At 38.2% G+C, this 21,974-nt stretch overlaps 1 protein-coding gene across 2 annotated transcripts in view; it reads right to left on the minus strand.

The window, feature by feature from the left end:
• Nucleotides 1-14,668: 14,668 nt before the first annotated feature.
• GATAd (GATA zinc finger-domain containing protein GATAd) overlaps nt 14,669-21,974 on the minus strand; it is a 90,386-nt gene continuing 83,080 nt past the window's right edge. For both annotated transcript variants that reach the window (XM_032433091.2, XM_002057384.4), the window contains one exon: nt 14,669-14,931. In XM_032433091.2, the coding sequence (XP_032288982.1) occupies nt 14,909-14,931 (23 nt within the window). In that variant the 3' untranslated portion in view covers nt 14,669-14,908. The remainder of the gene's footprint in view (nt 14,932-21,974) is intronic.

A 21,974-nucleotide genomic window follows, 5' to 3' on the forward strand; every position in this document is an offset into this window, starting at 1 on the left:
CTAGTTTTGCTCGGCATAATCTTATCCTATAATATGGGTACATTGATTACATTCAAATTTACATTCGATTGGTTGTCGATCTTACAATACTTATCTTTTAACGCTTGTAGTGCTGTAAGAAACCTTGCACGTTTAAGCAGGCTGATGATTCTGCATTGCCGCAATTTGCTAATTTCTGGCTGTGTGAGAATATGATGCATCCTAAATGTGCAGGTCTCACTGTCCGTGATTGTGACAAGATCGCTGCAATTGCCAAGAATGGCTTTGGCAGCTTGCATTGGTCGTGCCCAGAATGCATCGGCTAGAAAATTGATTTATCCAAAATGTATAATTTTGTGAAAAATCAATTTTTATACAAATACAAATACAAATCTAGTCTTCAACCAATCGCCGGTTGGAACCTCTATTATTACAGTTGCCCTCCGTCTGTCCAGACACCTTCGCCTCTTGTCCCTACCAAGCAACTTGGATTTATCTCCAATTTTATCTTTATCGTCTTCTCCGAACGACTGTCAAATTATTACCGCTGTTTTATTTCCAGTAGTAGTCCCATTAGACCTCGTACCTGAACTTGTCCCAGTTAGCCCAACCGCCTCAGCCCCGTCAGCTTCTGGACGCCGAGCTAGACCTGCACGCAATCTAGCCCAGATTGTTAAACACAATCATGGTGCCTCTTTGGCTCCACCATATCCTGTCTTACCTGTATCCCCATCAGCTTTTACCTTTATTGTTGTAACGCCTCATAGGCAAGTTTTGTGTCTCGATTTTCGGCTGTCACCATTTCTGAGTATTGAGTAATCCTTCGATTCGGATATAATCGCATTTTTGGAAACATTTCCATTTTTTGTCTTAGAACGCATACTGACGCTGACATTGTCTCAGTTAGGTCTTTGTTTCCTACACGGAATCACTATATTACATGCTCTCATGTTTCGCCTTTGTCTGATAATCACTCGTGCGTGATAATGACCTATTTATAGTGTTAGGTGATTTAAATTTACCTAACATCTTTTGGTCATTATTCACTGCTGAAAATTATCTAATATCCTCAGCACAGCATGGTTCATGGATTTGGTATTTATTAACGACTATTTTATTTGTAATGTTTCCAGGTCCTCTTCCTTATCCTGTCCTGAGAATGTATATCATCCTATTTCAGATGTGTTTAATTGCAATCCTCTCATTTTACATTCATCAGCTACCCATAAGCCCCGCCATTTCTTTCGAAAGGGAAATTATTCCTTGCTTAATAAACGTATTATTGTCCTTTTTATATGACGCGTTTGATATAAATATTGCTATTATTTTTTTTTTAAATTATTTTCATTCCTAATACTATTCCCTCAATTGCTTCTTCGAAGCCACTCTGCTTCACTCCCAGACTATCAAACCTACAAAATATTAAGTCTAAATAATTTAAAAAGTTTAAAAGGTTTGGTGAGCGTATTGACTTGGTCAAATTTTCCATAGCCAAGTCGAACTTTTTTCTTTTTAATTCTCAGTGCTATGAGCATTATCTTTCTCGTTGCTAAGGCTATTTACCCAAAAGATAGTTTATGATTTTGTAAACTTGAAGCGTAAAGGGATAATTAAAGCTAGCAATGTTTCCGATTCTACTAACCTCTTTGATAATTTTTTCTAATCAACTTACTGTTTCGTCTGTTCTTATAATAATTCTTAACATTACTTCATACGATACTTTACCTGCTTCTTCTTCTTTGTGCTATGAATTCTTTAAAATTTTCTTACTCTCCTGGGCCTGACAATGTTCATAGTTGTCTACTCAAGGAGTGTAGTTCATCCCTTCTTCGTCCATTACTAATGCTTTTTAATCCAACCCTTGAATCTTCAGTCTTTTCATCTCTTTGGAAAGAGTCTTATATCATACCTCTCCACAAGAAAGGTGGAACGTCTGATGTACAAAATTTCACGGGCATTGCAAAACTGTCCGCTATCCCTAAATTATTTGAAATAATAATCACTTTGAACTTGCAGCAATTCTGCAAATCAGTTGTGTGGCCTGTTCAACATGGATTCGTAAAGATCAATCTGCTAGAGTGTACTTCCTTGGTAAATGATGGTTTCCTTTCGAAAATGCAAACTGATGTCATCTACACTGACTTCAGTCATTCGTTTGACTTAGTCCACCATGACATTTTACTTTTTAAACTTTACTTGGTCGTCTTGGTCTTGGTCGTTTACTATTTACTCTTTTTAAAAATGATTTATCTTTGGTTATGTCGTGTGCCCGGATGATATGAAACTTTTTCTATCATGCACTAATCCCATACATCACTCTCGTTTACAAGACGATTTGAACGCTATGCATCTAAATTGTTCAAAGTGTAAGTTTATGACCTTCAATCGCACTACACCTTATCTTGTCACCTATACAATCGACAATATTCCATTGCCACGTATACTGACAGTTAATGACCAAGGCATTCTTTTTAATTCTAAACTGTGCTGTACTCTGCATATAGATACCATCGTTAATTAAGCAAAAGGTGTACTTGGATTCATTAAACGATGGTCTTAAGAGTTTAACGATCCTTTTATAGCGAAACTTCTGTACATCTCTCTTGTTCGTTCTATTCTTGAAGACTGCTTTGGCATCTTGTCTCCGTAGTTTTACAATAGCCAGGCTTGAATTGAATCTGTTTAGAATCAATTTTTGCATTTGCTTCTTCTTCATCTATCGTCGTTAACCAACCATAGGACAATTATCTGTCTTACTACATACTAGATATAGATTCTCCTTTTTTGTTAGAGCGTCTTCAATTCTCTGTTCCGTCCAGACCAACCACAAATTATCGCCCCTTAGTTATAGCTACGTGTACATCAGACAATGCTGTGCACAATCCTTTTCGCCCCTAATAAAATTATTGCTTTCAGGATGCCTTCAGAAAATCACTGACCATTCCCAGCTATGAGCAGGGGCAAAGCTTGCCAGACAGGCTATAAATTTTCCCCCACCGGATCGGTGATTTACTATCTCTCTATCCTATCTTCATAACATTCTATATATCTTGTTTAATTCCTTTACTTTATTTATAACTTCTCTCTTTCCTTTTCCTTATTTATATTATTTTCTTAAATAATATAGTAAATGACGATTATTTTTAATTTTACGTTAAGAACACTGACAGAATTAGCTGTGAACACTTTCATCGGATGGTTATACTATTAGAAAATTCTGTACTCTAGGCTTCTAGCATTAAATTTTTTTATATTTTTGTATTTTATATTTTGTTTTGAATAATTAGGAAGACACTCATTAATAAATAAATAAATAAATAAATAAAAATTATAATAAAGAAAGCTTGCTCCATTAGCTCTGTGGATAAGCTGCTTGTTGTGGTTGATTATTAACTGCACATAGCCTCTCTGATCTCTTGGATCTCTTGGGCAAACGATATTCTATAAATAAAGGACTCTTGCGCTATCGCGCCTATTTTCAACTTGTGCTTTGATCAATTTCTATATTACGCTACTTGTTGGTGTTGTCTTAATAATTAGCTATTGTCGCCGCTTTTCTTAGCCGGGCGACCACTGAAGCTAATTACCCCGTCTTCGATCGACAATCGCGGCAGGGCTGAGGCTGGCAGTGGGCGTTGCTTCCTGCATGAAGCCAAGTTTACACATTCCGCTGAGATGCTATCTGAGGTTTGCAATACTGTAGGATTATGTTCTACGGGGAAGATTTGGAATTGCTTGCATATGAACATAGCTCTAGGGACTAGAGACTAGACTGCTAAATCTCAATATTAGACACTTCCATTAAGCCAGTTACAGAGACATCTGTGAGTTTGTACCTTTGTAATCGACTTCTAATCAGCGTGATCTAAGATGGTTGGATTTATATCTCTGTCTGCTAGAGTAATTATGAACATAGTGTTGTGAGTTTCGGTAATAAAAATTATGTTCTGGGCCTAATGTGTTTGATATAGATTACCGGTGTCAATCTAATCTTTCTTTTTTGCTTTAAGAATATGGTTCACGGTGTTGGCTCTATGACATTTGACTCGAACAATTCGAGCATTACTTACGGTAAGAAATAAAAATACCACGGGTATAATCCTGGACTGTTTAAAAGGAAAGGATAACTTCTTATATTATTATTAATTAAACTAATCTAATGTCACGTCCTGCATTTATCTTAAGTTGTCTTGTGGACCACCTTTCCGTTAGTTAAGACTGCGGTCCCCAGGTCTGCCTGGATACGACTACCATTTAAATCAGATCTCAATCAGCTTGGTAACTTTCTCGAGGTCGCCATTTGTAGCTTGAAAGACGCTTGTCTCAACCACCCGAGCCTAAGCGTATGTACTTGGGATAAATGGAGGAACATATGACACATGTCTGAAATAGATGATCAGATTCCAAGTACTCCACACTGGCTCATTGTTCATCAGTGTTTTTTAAGATCGACGAAACTATGCGTTATTTTTGACGCTTCCTGACGGACATCGTCTCAAATTGCGTCTTTTGGTTGGACCGAGCACTTAAGAGGAGCTATATTCGACGCTGGTTCGATTTAGACTTCACAAATATGCATTGACTGCTGGCATCAAAAAGATATATGGGCAGGTCATGGTGCACGAAGTTGATCGAGATTTGCAGCTTGTAGTCTGGGGAAAGAACCCATCTTACTCTTTGAGGTCTTTCAGGTTAAACACCGTAACTTACGGCACTACACCTGCCCTATTTTTGACGATAAGGTGGTGAACGAGTCATCACACCCTAAAGCTGCTGACGTTATCAGGCACGACTTTTCTGTCAATGATTTAAGTCAATTAAGTCAGAAGTGTCGTAAATACTTTGAGGCGCAAACCAAACAAGTTATTTATTCTACCAGACGGACGTGCTGCGGTGTAGATCAAAATATAAACTAAAACTAAAGGCAATTCATTATAAAAGTCTTGAGTATCGTTGCACTGAATTGACCCGCTTACGGTTTCTAAAAACCCTTTTCATCCAACCTTGGATATGGTCAATGATCTACCACCCCGAGTGCCTATCAAGGAATCGAAATTAGTTGATAGTGTCCATTATTTTCGTAAGGCTTATTTTTGTAAGCTAAATAATCTTAGTTGATCGTGTCCGTTGTTTTTGTAAGGCTGATTTTCATAAGCTAAATGATTTTATTCTGCAAGTCGATTGGTCCCACACATTGATGTTGCCATTTATTTTATGATATCCATTACGCGCTATTGGATGTTTATGTCTTGCTGGGACGGGATGACGATTGTGAAGTCCATGTGTTATGAAAAGTTAAAGAAATCATGAAATCACTCTGATTACTCCCGTTATGTAGTTGGCAGATCAACCTTATCTATGCGAACCTTATCCATATGCTATAAAAATTACCTTCGCCAATGTCGCCTTCAGCTTGCACATAATCCAAGTGCTTTAACTGCAAAGCTGTGGCTCGCGAGTGAATTGAAACTCAAAATAAAAAAAATTTGCGTCGGCTGAAAATATTAAAATAATAATAAATCTGTGCTGCTGCCATCGAAAAGATGCAGCCAAAGAAAGTAGCTTCCAACGTGGACCGTCCGGAACAGCAGGTACTGGCTACAGTTGAAAGCTTCACTCTATTGGTTTGGTTGCGCTAATGAAGCGTACGCACTACACGCATACATATACACGTACAAAGCAAGCCAGCTGCAGCCCGTTTATTTTTTCGCTCCGCTTTGTGCTAAGCGGTGGCTGTGCAATTGTTTTTGTACGCTTTTAGTTTTTGAATTCGTTTGGCAATTAGATTTTTATTTAAATTAATAATTATTAAATCGAATTTAGAGTCAAATATGGCTACCAAAGAAAGGGATCATGCGATCCAGAGCATAGGGAAATTCAATCACCTAATCTCATGTCTCTCTGGTGATGCTTTGGGCACTGTTAAGGCGTTTCAAGTCCAATTATTTAAAAGCATTGGACACCCTAAAGAGAGTATACGACATTGAATGTCGAATATTTAATGCAAATATTTTGGTTCTCTCTAGCCTGCCAAAAATAACGAAGCCTTTTTCGGCATCATTGAGATCAATGCTGTCTCCGCCATCTGTGGCTGGCTTCCTTCAATAAGTGACAGGATTCTTATTGACCTCGTTAAGAACAAAATTGACCCAATGAACAGGCGAAAATGGGAGGATCAACTCGATTATGCAATCATTCCACTATGGAGTGATTATGAAACAGCCTTGAATCGTAGATATCAACTCCTTTCTGCTGAAGAATCAGCCAAAGCTTCGTCCGATGGCCTGAAGCCAGAGGTAAAGGCTGTTTCCAAAAACAATAATCGAGGTTGGTTTTCGTGTTCTGTGGCTAGTAAAAGAAACGATCAAGTGACCCCAAAATATTTATATTGCGGTTCCGAAGGCCATTCCATATTGAATTTCTCAGCTTATGCCGCCTTAGCAGCGGTTGAGTTCGCTAAGGCGGCTCCTTTATGCATCAATTGCCCTCGGAAAGAGCACAGTGTTGCCAAATGTAAGGCAAGCAACTGCAGAGTATGGAGTCATTATTATAACTCACTGTTGCATATATACTCCGCCGTTTCTAACACTCGAGCGTTACCACCACCCCTTAACTCCGCACAGGAACAACCATCGACTTCACATCCTATGCATGCGAATGTGTCTGATAGTGTAATCCTAGCTACCGCAGTCATTAGCGTTAAAATGAGAAGTGGCTAACACGATTCGGCTAGGGCTTTACACGATTTTGGATCACAAAATAATTTTGTAACAGACGAGCCAGCACAACGATTGCAGCTGCGTATAGAAGAGACCAGAATCAGCCTACTTGGGATTGCTCAATGCAATACTCAAGTAAGAAAGAAGATTAATACATTGGTGAAGTCGCGGGTCAATTGCAATGAGTTCCCATTGGATTTGTGGATTTTGAAGACCATTTCGGAAAACCAGCCTGGCCACACGGTTAATGTCAGTGGTTGGAAAATCCCTGAGAACCTGCAATTTTATATATATTTTCATACGCCATAGAAGATCGACATGCTTATCGGAGCTGAGACGTTCTTTGAGCTTCTGTCTGTGGGTCAGATTAAACAAGGTCCGAATTGTCTGATTGTGCAAAAGGCACTTGTTGGCTGGATTGTATCAGGGCGTTACAAGCCGTTAAGTCATGAGAAGACTTTCTTTTTTTTTATTTTATAAAATTTTGTTTATCTCCAGATCTGGTATTCTGTTACTCTATTTTAGCACCTTTTATCAGAGTGACGTAATTACTTGTCTTAACGAAAATTGTGGATTTACAATTAGTTTAACAAATTAGACATATCTACATATATTTACAGAGACATGCTTAGGGGTATTTATTGCAATTTGTGAAATAAATATATCGATCGACTAGGTCAGTTGGGTAGGTCCTGTTCAGTCTCCTTCTTCTTTGCCTCCTTAACAGGTTCCTTGCCAGGACTTTAGGATGGTTGTGAATCTTTCTTGAGTAGCTCGCCGCTTGCCTGTTGACTACGTCACCCACCATTAGTATCCTGAGGTCCTTTGCGATGTGTGCGAATAAACCATTCGGCTCCAGTAATTTTGCGCAAAATTTTGGCCTGAATGATGCGAATTTTGTTCAGATGTGTTTTTGCTGCTATACCATAAACTTGGAGGCCATAACGCCACACTGGGACAAGGATAACCATATAGATGAGTACTTTGCTTCGGAGGGAGAGCTTGTTGTTGGGATTAAGGATTAAGCTGCTTGTTACTGCAAAGACGTGCTTACTAAATGTAAGTCGTCTATCGAGAGTGACTCCTAGGTATTTATGTTGACTATATTGCTCTAGAAGTTCTCCATGAAGAAAAAGTCCCGGGCAAGAGTCCTTGCGTAGAGTGTGAGTAATAGTGGCGCATTTTCCAAGGTTCAATTCGATGTTTTACTACAAGCCCAATTTTCAAATCGTTTGAGGTACTCCTGCAGGAAGTCACGCGTACACACAATGATGCTCAGTAGCTGTGGATTTAATTTGTCCTTGATTTTGGAGACAAGACCTGCGTGCCAAACCCGGTCGAAAGCTTGTTGAATGTTGACATATGCTGCCACCGCATACTCCTTTCTGTGGAAACTATCTAGCATGAAATTAACTACCCGATGGAGTTGCTTAGGTGTAACGTGCCTGAGTCGGAATCCAAACTGTAACTTCGGTATTGCTTGTCTTATTTCCGCACGTTCAAAGATCCTTCTAAGAATGCATCTCTCCAGAATTTCCCAAAGGCAGGCAGGAGGCTGATGGGGCGATAGGATTCCAGCTGGTTGGGAGACTTTCCGCTCTTGTACAGCATTACAATTTGCGCCTTCTTTCAGGCCGCTGGGAAGTGGCCTAGTCGAGGAGCTGCATTGAAAATGGAGACAAGAAAAATCACCGCTTTGTAAGGTAGTAACTTAATTGACTGATTATCAAAGCAGTCTTCGCCGGGGCTTTACGGCTTTTAAGACTCTTTATCTCTTGCTTCACTTCGTGTACTGTGATTGGTGTCATAGGGAGGGACATTTGGAAGGGCTGCTCCAGGGCTTGCGCGACTCTTTGTAGCCTGTCTTGTGATGCGGTCTCGAACAGCGTGAATCGTTCCTCAAGATTGCTGGCGAAGGCTTCTGCTCTGTACTTTGGCGATCTGACCCAGGGGCCGTTGGCATGACGCACGGAAAACTTGGGTGCGGCTTGCCGTTTATACTGCCTTGTGAGGTTCCAGAGCGCGAAATTTGCGCTCACGTCGGCTGTTGCTTCCTCCGGCTTGGTGTCTGTGGCATTTCTTTTCTGAATAATCAGATCACTCCTTACCCTGTTGGCAATACGACGAGAGATCCTGTCAATCGTGGGGTACTGGGTACGGACATACTCCCTCCTCAGTCGCTTTTTTAGGGCGTGTAGACCTTCCAAAATGGGGGAAAATGTCCTTGAGCACTAGCTTGTAGGGGTTGGGTACGTATGTTTTGGCGCAGCATTGGCGGCTGTGGCATGTACGTGGTCCAACAGGGTTTGGACTGCAGCGTCGACGTCCTCGGCTGACTGAAGCTGCGTGTTTAGGTTGATCAAGCTATTTAGATCGGCCTTAAATCGTTGAATGTCCGACCCAGGGATGACAAGCCTGCACATGAGAAGACTAATTTGCAAATACTCCTGTCAGATCGATTTAGAGTAAGACTGCCATTTAAATAAGATCCCAATCAGCTTAGTAATTCCTTCGAGGCTGCTAAGAGCCGTTTTTTATCTCTTGAAAGACGCTTAACTCGAGATCCCGTGCTTAAGCGCATGTACTTGGAGTTCATAGAGGAATATTTTTAACTTTAGGTCACATGTCTAAAATAGATGAGAGGATTCCACGTTGCTTTCGACTTTTCCTAATGGACATCGTCTCAAATTGCGTTGAATGACTATCTTATGATTGGACCGACCATTCAAGAGGAGCTATACTCGACTCAGCTTCAATTTCGACTCCACAAATATCCGCTGGCAACTGACATCAGAAAGATGTATAGGTCATGGTGCATGAAGCAGATCGAGACTTCCTGCTCGTACTGTGGGGAAAGAACCCATCTGACACATTGAGGTCCTTTAGGTTAAATATCGTAACTAACGGCACTGCGCCTGTCTCGTTTTTGGCAATACGGTGTTTAACAAAGCTAAGTGAGATGAGTGTGTCATCACACCCTAAAGCTGCTGGCGTTATCAGGCACGAATTTTATGCCGATGATTTACTAACTGGTGCTCCATGCGTAGAGAACTGTCGAACAATGAAGTCTACAGTCTCGCAAGTACTCAAAAGCGTATGTTTCGAACTAACCAAATGCACGCAACCAAAACACTTGGCGTGTTGTGTTTGCCGAATGAAGATGCCTTTCATTTCAAGGTAGTCGATTCATTCACATTTCTTAGAGCGACAAAACGGAACATTCTCTCGGTAACATCGGGGCTATTTAACACGCTTGGCCTGTTCAGCCCGCTGATGATCAAGGCAAAATTCCTTTTCCAAGAGGTCTGGATTCAGAAGTTACACTGGGATGAATCTGTTGCTCAGAGTTCGGATAATTCTTGGCAGCAACTGAAATCAATTTTGATACAGTTGCAACGAAGAAAGATACCAAGATACGCGTTTACAGAGCCAACTTTAATAATCGATATACATTGCTTCGCCGACGTCTCAAAAGAGTGTTTGGCGCATACGTATATATACCCAGTCGTACTGCAGAAGGTCGTATTTCATTGCTGCCATCCAAATCTAAAGTAGCCCCTCTCAAGACGAAGACTCTACCCGACTTGAGGTATGCGTGGCTCACCTTCCTGCAGAACTTTATCATCGAGTCAGAAATCTTATGAGATTACCGATTGAATGGACGGTCCTTTGATCTCATTCTGTAGTCACGCTTCATTGTTTTCGGTCACATCCTTCGTCTTTGCCAACATTTGTGTAAAATGGAGTTGCTGAAATCCAAGAATGGAGAGAAAGCTGACTGGCGCCATGTACCTACTATGCAAAACCCAGCAGATATTGTTTTAAAAGGCTACGATGTTGATGAATTGCTTCCGTCGGTGTGGTTCGATGGGCCTTAATTTTTGAAGGAACCAAGAGAATCCTGGCCGGTTAACCAGCAAAACACCTCTTGAACTAGCAGCTATAGTGGACCAGCCAGATATCTTGGAAACTCTCGATAGTTTCTCATTGCATGCCAGGCTGCTGAGAGTGTTTGCCTATGTGTTTCGCTTCATTCAAAAGTAAAATTACAATTGAGAGTATCCCTACGCCGTTCGAAAGGAATGAAGCTTTCGAGAAAATAGTTAAAGTCATCCAACGAGCTGAATTTAAAGATGACATGGCCTCTATGGTCAAAAGGGCACATGCGTGGGTCATAGCCTGCGAGTAGGGGACGACTTGTAAATGCTCTTTTTCATATGAAGTCAAGTTTCTGCTAGTTTTAAAAAAAGCTTGTAATTAGCTAGAAGCTTTGCATTTGACAAATTGTCATGCTGGCCCAAGAGCACTCGTGAGTCTTCTTCGTGAGCTACTTTGGCTAATCAACGCTCAAGAGGTCTGTCGGTAGACATTGACATCATGTATCCGTTGCTTCAACTGCAGACCTCGTCTTCTAACACAAAAAATCTGGGAAATTTACCAGCAGATCGACTCCGAGCGCTCCGCAAATTTTCTATCTATGGCGTTGATTTTTGTGGTCCAATTAGCACGACTTTTCGAATGCGTGGAAAGTATACGTATAAGTCGTGCTTGTTTGTTTCGCCTCCAAAGCGGTTCACTTAGAACTAGTATCTGACTTATCCACTAAGGTTCGTCGGCCGTCGAGGAGTCCCACAGACCATCCATTGCGACAACGCAATGAACTTCTTAGGAGCAATTCGCCAGTTCCTGGAGAATCAGGAAAGTGGCGGACGCAATTCGCGAATTTGCGTTTATACCGCCAAGAGCTGCGCACTTCGGGGGTCTGTGGGAGGCAGGTGTGGAGTCTATAGAGCAACTACTCCTACGGACGGTAGGCAGCCTATGCTAATGGCCGTGGTGCTGCAGACGACTCTTGTCGCAGTGCCCCTGGGAGAAATAAGCGAGAACCCAAACGATGGCGAGACCTAACGCCAGGCCACCTACCGGTGGGAGGCCCATTGAGGGCTCTGCCAGCAGGGGGACCCCGGACCAGCAGGGTCTCACCTGCTTGGATCGATGTCGAGCTCTGAGCAAGGATGGTCAAAGGAGTATATGCTCGGACTCCAAATGCGGAGCAGTCGCACCGTCGCCTGCCAAACATAGTCGTGGAGAGCTGGTCGTCGTCGCCAAGGAAAATCTCGGCTACCCATGGAATGAAGTCCCCAAGCGCTTCATGGTGGCCGGTGTTGGCGCAGATCCGCGCATTGAATTAAAAAATGAAAAGGGAACATGAAGTCTAGTGTAAATTGGTTTTAGGACGGAGCGAGATAAAGCTTTATCACTCGCTTTGGAGCGAATCCGCCTCGCTTCGCGGCCTTAGCGTAATGTACGCTTAAGTTCAGTTGTCAAATTATATCAATTCGATACACGCTAAACCGAGTGTAAGGCCACAAGTTTTAATTTGTTTAAATATGTAATCTAATATATTTTTTTTTTAATAAAAATCAGCTTTATCAATATAAGTTACAGATGTCAAACTGCATGATAAATCCTATTATTACAGAAAGTTCGTTCTCAGCGTCAATCAAGCCTGTTGAGCACTGATGGCGTTCCCGCTTATGTGCGCTTATATGTGCTCATGTACTGTGCTGCAGCCCTGTGTTAACCTATCTTAAAACCTTTTAAAGTGTCCATAAGCAGTTGAATTTTTCCGACCATTTGGAAAGAATCATACATTATCCCTCTCCATAAGAGAGGTAGTAATCGGACTTACTACTACTTACTGTAAACTATAAAGGTATTTCCATGTAGTTATAAAAAGTTATATTAATTTAACATTGTACATCGACAAACACTAACTTTCTTGAGTTTACTTCGCTAATAATTGATGGGTTTGAGAAAAAATGCATGCTTACGTCATCTTTACTGATTTCAGTAAGCCTTTCGACTCTTTCAACCACTCCTTGCTCCTTCACAAATTATGCCTTCTCGACTTCCCAGACAATCTCTTGAACTACTTAGATTTCAGAGTATTTGCGTAACAAAACCCAAAAGGTTCTTTTCAGAAATTCGTTTTCTAAACATGTTCTGGTAACTTCTGGTGTCCCCACAGGTGGTCATCTTGGCTCGATACTCTTTACTCTCTTCATCAATGACCCTTCCTCGATACTGTCTCACTCTCAGGTATTAATGTATGCTGATGATGTGAAATTATGCCTTACATATCATATTTTATACAAGCCTTCATTATTGCGTATCAGGCTTGGTGTCTCGCCAACCTCATAAATTCTCTTAAGGTAATGACTTTCAATAGAAGCCCTCCCCAATTGATTTTTTAGCAATGATTGGTCTAAAACTGGTTTTTTGATTTAAAACCTGTTAAAACCTTTTTTGTTTATCAGGATATCTTTACTTAAACCTGGCAATAACCATTTTCCCTGTTCTTCTTAGATACGGGCAAAACACATTAAGCATTATGAAAGGGTTGGGTCTGCAGGGGTATAAGATCTTCAGCGTGCCGAAGGTAGCTTTTCTTTCTCGTTTATATTGTGAAAAAATTTCTTCTATAGAAATGTGTTACTTTAATCTCAAGTAACAGGTTTTCTTTCGTATAGTGCTCTATATTCAGTATATTCGACGTATTTTTAATAGCGATGGTAAGTATATATAAAATAGCATAAAAGTTTGGGATTTTTTAATTAAAACAAATTTAGTTAAAGTTATAAGTTTATTGTTAGAAGATTTTGTGGTTATTAAATTCGAAAAAATAAATGATTAACTTTTTTTCTTAGTTTAAACATTATTTTAATATTAAATAGCTTATTAAGATCGAAAAACTGCATTTACTTTTAAGCATTAAGAATATTCTATAAGAAATATAAATATTTGTTCAATTGTTTGCTTGAAATTCTTGCATGGTATTATGAATATTGCTTTAAATTGCATAGTTTTACTATTTTAAAAATTGTGGAGATTATTATTATTATTATCACATGATTTTCATTTACAGGCAAGAGATTTTACAAATGTTTTCTAGCTATAGAATTGTGCTGAATAAACAAAAAGCTTTTTAAAAATCATTATGGATGAAAACATATAAATAGATCGCCAAATATTTTTCATATTTTTATATATTTTATGTACTATACAATTATTACTTATAAAAATGCTGTCCTACGACTTTCAAGATTTTAAATCGATATAAACGGTACAAATACTCAGATTATCAATAGGCTGGATTTTATTTCAACGTTATTCGAAAGACCAACATTTATTAATTTTATTTTGGTGATACATAACAGATCGGTTATATTTGTATTTCACAACCTACTGCCAATTTAATTGAAATCATGCGGCACACAGTTGATGTAAAAGCCGCAAAACGAATTTTTTTGTTTAAAGCAAGGGTTTAAATTCATTCTATTTAAAAGAGGTAAGGTGTAAGTCGTACAATGAGTATAATTTTTTCCAACAGCTGAATAAGTCCTGCAACGATATTATAGGCTAAGCCTTTAACACTTATCAAAATTTGACCATGGGATACCCCGACCTCCTTATAATATAGAATTGAACTGTTTAAAAAATAGACATTTTCCTCGTGTGAATTGATTGAATTGACTTTAAATTGTGAAGTATCCTTTTAAAAAAGGGAAGCCTTTTTTTTTAATTTTTATTGACGACGTAGGCTATAATGAAAATGTCTGTGAATAATTAACTTTAAAAATGGAGAAAAGATCGCAAATGATTTATGTATTCGAAAGCCTATTTAGGGTATCCCATCGTCAATCTAAAAAAAGTTCAATGGGTTACTGATATAAATTTTGTTTTATAATGTCAAGCTACTTAGAAGTCATTAAATGTTAAAAATACTGAATCATGTATAAGTATAAATATCTCTTTAATTGCTTACATTTTTACTATATGTATAAAAAGAATTAAGTAATTCTGTCCGTGCTTAAAATAAAACTTTTCACACCATAATATTACAACTTTGAACCCCTTTTTTTGCAATTTGGTATTAGTTTCTAAGAATACAAATTAGTGTGAGCATATATAACGATAATAGTTTTTAATGATTTCATGAGCTCATTATAAATTGTGTGCGCTTGATGGCTTGATTACTTGAATTTTATTTGGCGTTGTATGTTAACTTTGAATTATTTTCACTGGAAACAAGGTTAAGAGGTACAGATAGTTCTTCGCCTGCATGGGTTTCATTAAACTCAAGCAAAGATTGTGATTTTGTTCGTTTTAATATAACATTTTTGAGTGTTTCTGCCGTCCCTACTGTCTCAGATATTTCCGTTTTGTATTTCTGAAAATAAATAAAATTAAAATTAGACAAAAATTAATTAAAGGAATAATACTTTTGCGGCATTTTTGGTTTTTTTTTGTATAGGTAAATCAATACGATTACCCATCAACAGAGCAGGTCACTAAGCAACCATGCATAAGTGGCATGATCCGTTTATTTCTTCGAATATACGACACCACGACGCGAAATGTTAGGGCTTTTAGAGAGAAGTGCTACCTTACATTATAAGAATTTGTGTTCCTTAGAGTTAGTTAAATTTTGGAAAATAACCCGTTCGGTACCTACGAGCTCTTAAAATTCTTAATTGGCGCCTAATGGCAACTACATATAACGTCAGACAGACGGCGGTAACTAAAAATGTTTACAACAACAAACAACTAAAGCTGCATTAATAGACTCCTCCGAAGCCAGCATAAAAACAAAATCAGCAACAACATAGGTTTATAGGAATTAAATAATAGCATAGAAGTAGACCGGTCAATTATATGAGACAAACAAACATTACAAGTTAAACAAGACTATTACGAAGCTAAATTTGTAATCTTTGAGTAGTGCAAAAATAAATATATGCGTAAAGTAGTCTGCAAGATTTACTCTAAAAATTAAAACAAAATCAGCACCCCTCTTATTCTAACACAAACTAAATAATAAAATAAAAAAACAAAAAAACAAAAACGACTTTACTCAACAGACACACCAGCAAAAAAAAACAAGTAAGAGATTCTAGTCGGGAGCTCCCGACTAGGGGATACCCTGAACCCTCTTCTTCCAACATCAAATGCATATATATATTCTATTTTAGAAGCTATATGTCAAGTTTGGTGACTCTAGCTCTTATTATTTACCAAAATTGCCCAAAAAACAGGATATTGATATCGATAAGAGATTCTAGTCGGGAACTCCCTACTAGGGGGTACCCTGAACCCTCTTCTTCCAATATCAAATGCATTTATATATTCTATTTTAGAAGCTATATGACAGCTCTTATTATTTACTAAAATTGCCCCAAAAACAGGATATCGATAACGATATTTATCGATTGCTTGGAAACGGAGTAAGTTATCGATTATCGGAAACAAACTCGATCTGCGCGGGCACTACATCTAAAATTTCAAGTCTCTAGCTTTTATAGGTTCTGAGATCCTTGCGTTCATACATACGGACGGACGGACGGACGGACAGACAGACGGACATGGCTAGATCGACTCGGCTATTGATGCTGATCAAGAATATATATACTTTATGGGGTCGGAGATGCTTCCTTCTGCCTGTAACATACATTTGGATTTTGCACAAATACAATATACCCTTTTGCCCATTTTAATGGGTTCAGGGTATAATTAAAAAATCTTCCCAGAAGGGTTCGAACTCGCGACAGACTGCACCGCTTGCTATGCCTCTACTCATGTGAGAAAGAAAAAAGCAAAATAGCGTTACAGAAAAAAGTCGCAATCACCATGCCGTTAGAATTCGAAGAAGACACGCATGAATGTGTGTGTGTACATGTATATATAGAAATTCTTGAAGTATTCGATATCGGTCCCATCCAATTGCTGCACCACTTTGCCGTTACACCGTGGGGTAAAAAGGAAATAATCCAAAAAAACAGGATGGGAGATCCAATCCATCCAATTGCGCAGTTACGTATAACTTCGGTTTTTTATATATTTTATTGTACCATAAAATAATGGTGTATACTCAAAAATTAAATTGCATTTAAATTATGGCTTAGATTAGATTAGCAATAAAAGTTGGGTTATTAACTTGATTTATTGCTCTGGGGTGGTAGCGGGGAGGTGGCGATAGGTATAAAATGAAAGATACTTGACATATATATAATATTCTAGAAGCAACATATCATGTTTGGTGCCTCTAGCTCCTTTTATTTACCCAATTTGCTCAAAAAAAAGGATGTGGATATTGATTTTTATCGCTTGCTTAAAAACGGAGTAAGTTATCGATTATTGGATGCAAACTCGAGCTGTTGCGGGTGAAATGTTCTATGTCGGACAAAACTTAAAGCGCAACTAAAAAATCTTGGAATCATATTTTCCACCGAGGAAGCTCGGATTCTGCGAAAAGCCTGAAACACGTCTCAAATGATTTTTCATAAAGATCCTTGGAAATGAATTCGAGTGCGAAACGCCACCCACGAAAACGGAAAACGGTTGAGCTTTTTTTTACATATGAGAATATATTTAAAACATGTCACGGACAAGAACAGAGTATATCCGCTAGTATAATATAAAAACTGAAAAAATATGAGCAACACAGAACAAAATGCTATTATGCTCACAAAATTGAAAACGAAATCGGTACCCATTCACTCATAATTTAAAACAGCTCTCTGATTCGGCCCTGCGATAGCTTTTTAACATTTAAGTTTGTTTGTGAGTTTATATCCAATAGCATATGAGCTGCACATACTATCAACAAACGAATTTCGTAGGTTGTTCGCGCCAAAATTTAATATATAATATCTAGTAACGATGTCAGCGTTATTAAGTATTTTTGATTTCATTCCTTGAAATACTAATTGGTTTGAATAACTATAGATATTGTCGATCGATGTATTGTAGGCAGATATTGTGTGCAGGCAATTGTATTTTATGGTGGAAGGACCCTGATTTTTTGAGGAATCCACTAGTTGCCTGGGCTAACGCGCAATATCGCTGCAACGGCGAATTAATATCTAAATGAATACCTTGCAGTTAATTGTCTTGAGACGAGGGACACTTACGACGTGATCGGGGAATATAAATTTACATACGATCTTTTGAAACTTCAGCGCGGGTTTAGCTACGTTTATAGGTAGCGTAGAAATAGAAAGCGGCGAATTTAAAAATTATTAATGTCTAATGAAAATATAGTCGTTCATGAACTGATTTATAGCACTCATCGAAGCAATTTACATGCCGTCAAATGTAATGAGTCTTCTTGCCGCAAAAATATTAGATCGTCATTTGCAGAAAATTGGTTCGCAATGCGGTACGAAAATGCATTATATACTTGCGGCTTCGAGGAGTTTTGGGCAATCAGTTAATGGGACCGCTGCCAGAAGGCCGAATGCGAGGCAGAATCTACCCCTTGTATCGAACAACATAAGACTCTGCATGACCAATTTTCTACGCATTTTAAAATACGAGCGAAGTGCCCATTAAGCTGTGTTCCTTTGTTTCTTGACGAACGCATGCCATAGCAAAACGTGTCGAAGTTAAGTACAAACAAAGGTAATCGATGACATAAATATTTTGATACAACTATGCGCTATATTATTCATTTTGAATTTTAAAGAATTGTAATATGTAACTGTTTCTTGATATATTGCAACATAAAGTACATGTAAGCAAAGCGTAGCATGCAAAGTATTTGTTCACTTTCTTTAGGATTTTTTCATTAACGTATTCTTCACTTTCGCAAGCTGATAGCCGGTACACAAGAGTATTTAGACATTAAACTTCTATTATGAAGCTAAGCTACACGCCTGTTAATATTCAATACTAATGTGAAGCGCTGATAACAACAATTGGTTAATAGATTAAACAAATCTATTAACTATGGATAAACAAAATGAAATAAGTTAATTTGTTAAAAATGAAATGGTGGTGATTATATTATAAAATGTACCCAGCCAAACACTATATTATCAAAATTATTATAAATAAAAAACTACATCACAATAGATCTGACACGTTGTGGCAGACCGCTCAAGATAACAGAGCAGAGTGATCGTTTTATTCTACGGCAATATAAGAATATTCCTCTACGGAGCTTTCTTACTATACAAAAAATTATAGAGTGAAAAGACAACTCCGAGGCGCTTAAAGGAAGTTGATTACGACACCTTCATGGCCAGAGTTATTTCTCAAAATACATTATTCTTCAAATTACAATGAGAACTAAATCAATTGCCTTGAATTTGACAAAAAATTATTGATAAGCCAAATAGATGGTTGGCATAATGATTTGTGGACTTACGAAAGTTCATTAATTTACCACTGCCCTAAAAAGTTTTTGTAAGAATAACAAGAACAACTCATAAACTTGGGGTGAATCAATAATGTTTTGGGGATGCGTTGCTTATAATGGGATAGAAAACTTGGCTTCTAAGTTGGATATATAAGTTAAGAACAGTTATTACAAATACTAAAAGGAAGTACTCAGGCACCCAGCCCCACGATTACGGCTAAGTCAGCGCATTTCTAAGAGCCACCGTGGGACAGCTCCACCGTAGGATTAAACCTGGACACCCGACAACAACCAATAATGCAGCAACGGCGACAAAGCGGCAACGGCGACAGCGTAGAAGCGGCGACAAAACGCCAACAGCAGCGGAAGTGCGAGCATAATAAATATTAACAAAAATTGTACTGCGTTTATCTTCTACCGTTTCCGGTTGTTGAATCCGAACGCAGTGCCAGTCCGCAGGGTACCACGTACTAGTGTCTCGCAGGATCTTCTGTCACCCGCCGATGCTGCACCACTTTGCCGTTACACCGTGGGGTAAAAAGGAAATAATCAAAAAAAACAGGGTGGGAGATTCGCTGAATGTTAATTATCGTTAAAAACTAGCGTTTAATTGACAAAATTTAAATCAAGAAAACAAACAAAAATACTTTAATACTTTAAAAACAAACTTAAAAAGAATAAATTATATTTTAGAATATTTTAAAATCGATACACCCAATTATTAAATTTAGATTAAGTTATTTGAAAAGCTATTTACAAAACCCTGTTATAATTTGTCTATCTTACCACACTCATCAAGTGCCCAATAACAAAACGTAAAACGATAAATAAACTAAGCACTGCACTTGCAGTACAAAATACTTCAAATTTGCGACTCTCAAGGGACCCTCCAGAAAAGTAGGAGAGAACCAGCCACTGGTTCTAGAATAATAAAAAATAAACCAAAAATGAAAGTAATAAAAAATTAATAAAAAATAATTAAAAATAGTAAAAAGCAAGAGTCTAAAGTTGTCCGATTCGTCAAAAAATCAGGTTCGTCTAGTAACCCGAACGCCAATCCAGGACTAAAGCAGGTGATTTTGTCTTTGATTAAGGACACACTTCACGGAGACGAAATAATACGCCAGGATATCAATGAAGAAAATGACGTCAGTCAGCGTGATAAGAACGACGGACTCTCCGGTGTATAGAAAGCAATGCACCCGTATGGGTGGTCCCTAAAAAGAGCGATGCGTCAGGAGAAATGAAGTAGCGTATAATCATTGACTTTAAGAAACTTAATCGGAGAAATAATCGCACAATTGGGCGAGAACACACATTTCTCTGTGCTCGATCTAAAAAGAAGTTTTCATCAAATTCCACTTAAGGGGAGAGAGATAGAATAAACAGAATTTGCAGTAAACGGAGGTAAATATGAGTATACAAGACTTCCATTTGGGCTGAAAAATTCCCCATCAATATTCCAGCGGGCCTTGGATGATATTCAAAGGAAACACGTTGGAAAAATATGCTACGTTTACATCGACGATATTATCGTCTTTAGTCAGTCCGAAAACGATCACGCCTCAGCGATCAACACCTTGAAATGATCTTCAAAACCAAAGATAATTTTCTAGGTTTTACCATATCGGCAAACGGCGTAAAAACCAATTCCGAAAAAGTAAGGGCAATAGAAAAGTTTCCCATGCCCGCCGCCCTTAAGGATTTGCGTTGTTTTCTGGGCTTATCGAGTTATTATATGAGATTTATCCGCGATTATGCGAAATTTGCGAAAACTCTTACAACTCTTCTTAGGGGAGAAAATAACAGACTCTCCAAAAATGTCTACAATAAAGTAAAAGTGGCATTTGACAACAGCGCACTGGACGGATTCAATAAAGTCAAGATGACGCTCACCTCAATGGATGTGATACTTGCTTACTCCAATTTCGAAAGAGAATTTCATTTAACAACCGATACATCAAACTATGATATTGGAGCAGTCTTAGAATAAGACGGTAAGCCTATCACCTACATATCGCGTACACTTTCCAAAGCGAAAGATTATTACGCCACGAATCAGAAGGAAAGTTTAACCCTACAGAGCTGGCGTATGCGTATGTTCGCTCTTAGCAACAAGAACCACAATGAGAAACTCAAAAGGTGGAAAAGCTACCTTGAAGAGTACAATCATGAACAACGATAGGAAAGAGGAACTTCAAAGTCGTCAGATGCTTTTTCCAGAAATCCCCCAAGCCCCCAAATAAATAGCACAAGTGCAACGGTACATATCGACAATAGCTCGTCACATAACCATATACCCGTCATGGAGGTTCCAATAAACGTTTTCAAGAACCAACGTTTATTTATTAACTTCAAATACAGTTTAAAATACCTAACCGCCATAGATAAATTTTCTAAATACGATAAAAAAAAATTTTGAAATCAAAAGCAGCTGAAAACATAATGATCGTCCTTGGTATGCTGAAATTAGTTGTTATGGACAACGATAAGTCATTCCGCATTTATCAAATCCAATTGAAAGCAACCGTCTGTCTACACGATACCGCCATACACCTCAGTAAGCAATGGTCAAGTTGAAAGATTCCATTCAACTCTGACCCAAATAATGAGATGTATAAAGAAGGATGACGGATGTGTAAATTTCGAAGACCTAATATTCAAAACCGATGAATTATACAACCAATCCGTACACTCCACAGTAAACGCAAAACTCTTAGATATTTTTTTGGAACTCAGCATACTAGCGATCCTAAGGAATTAGGAGATACAAGAACTAAAATCAAAACAATTAAAAAAACAGGATGAATATTTGCAATATCATAACAGCAAGAAAAAAATAATAAAACAATACGAGACAGGGGACACAGTATATGTCAAGATAGATAAAAGATTAGGCTTAATAATTACACCAAAGTACAGAAAAGAACAGAAAATAGAAAAACTCCAATCAAAACACAAAATGGTAATAATATATAATAAACAGTTGTGTTGTTTTTTAACAAAAACAATCATCAATTGTTTTAATTTATGTATATGTATATATTCATTATATATGATTATCATATTGTTAT

This window comes from Drosophila virilis, chromosome 4, assembly GCF_030788295.1.
Source record: "Drosophila virilis strain 15010-1051.87 chromosome 4, Dvir_AGI_RSII-ME, whole genome shotgun sequence".
Taxonomy (NCBI): Eukaryota; Metazoa; Arthropoda; class Insecta; order Diptera; family Drosophilidae; genus Drosophila; species Drosophila virilis.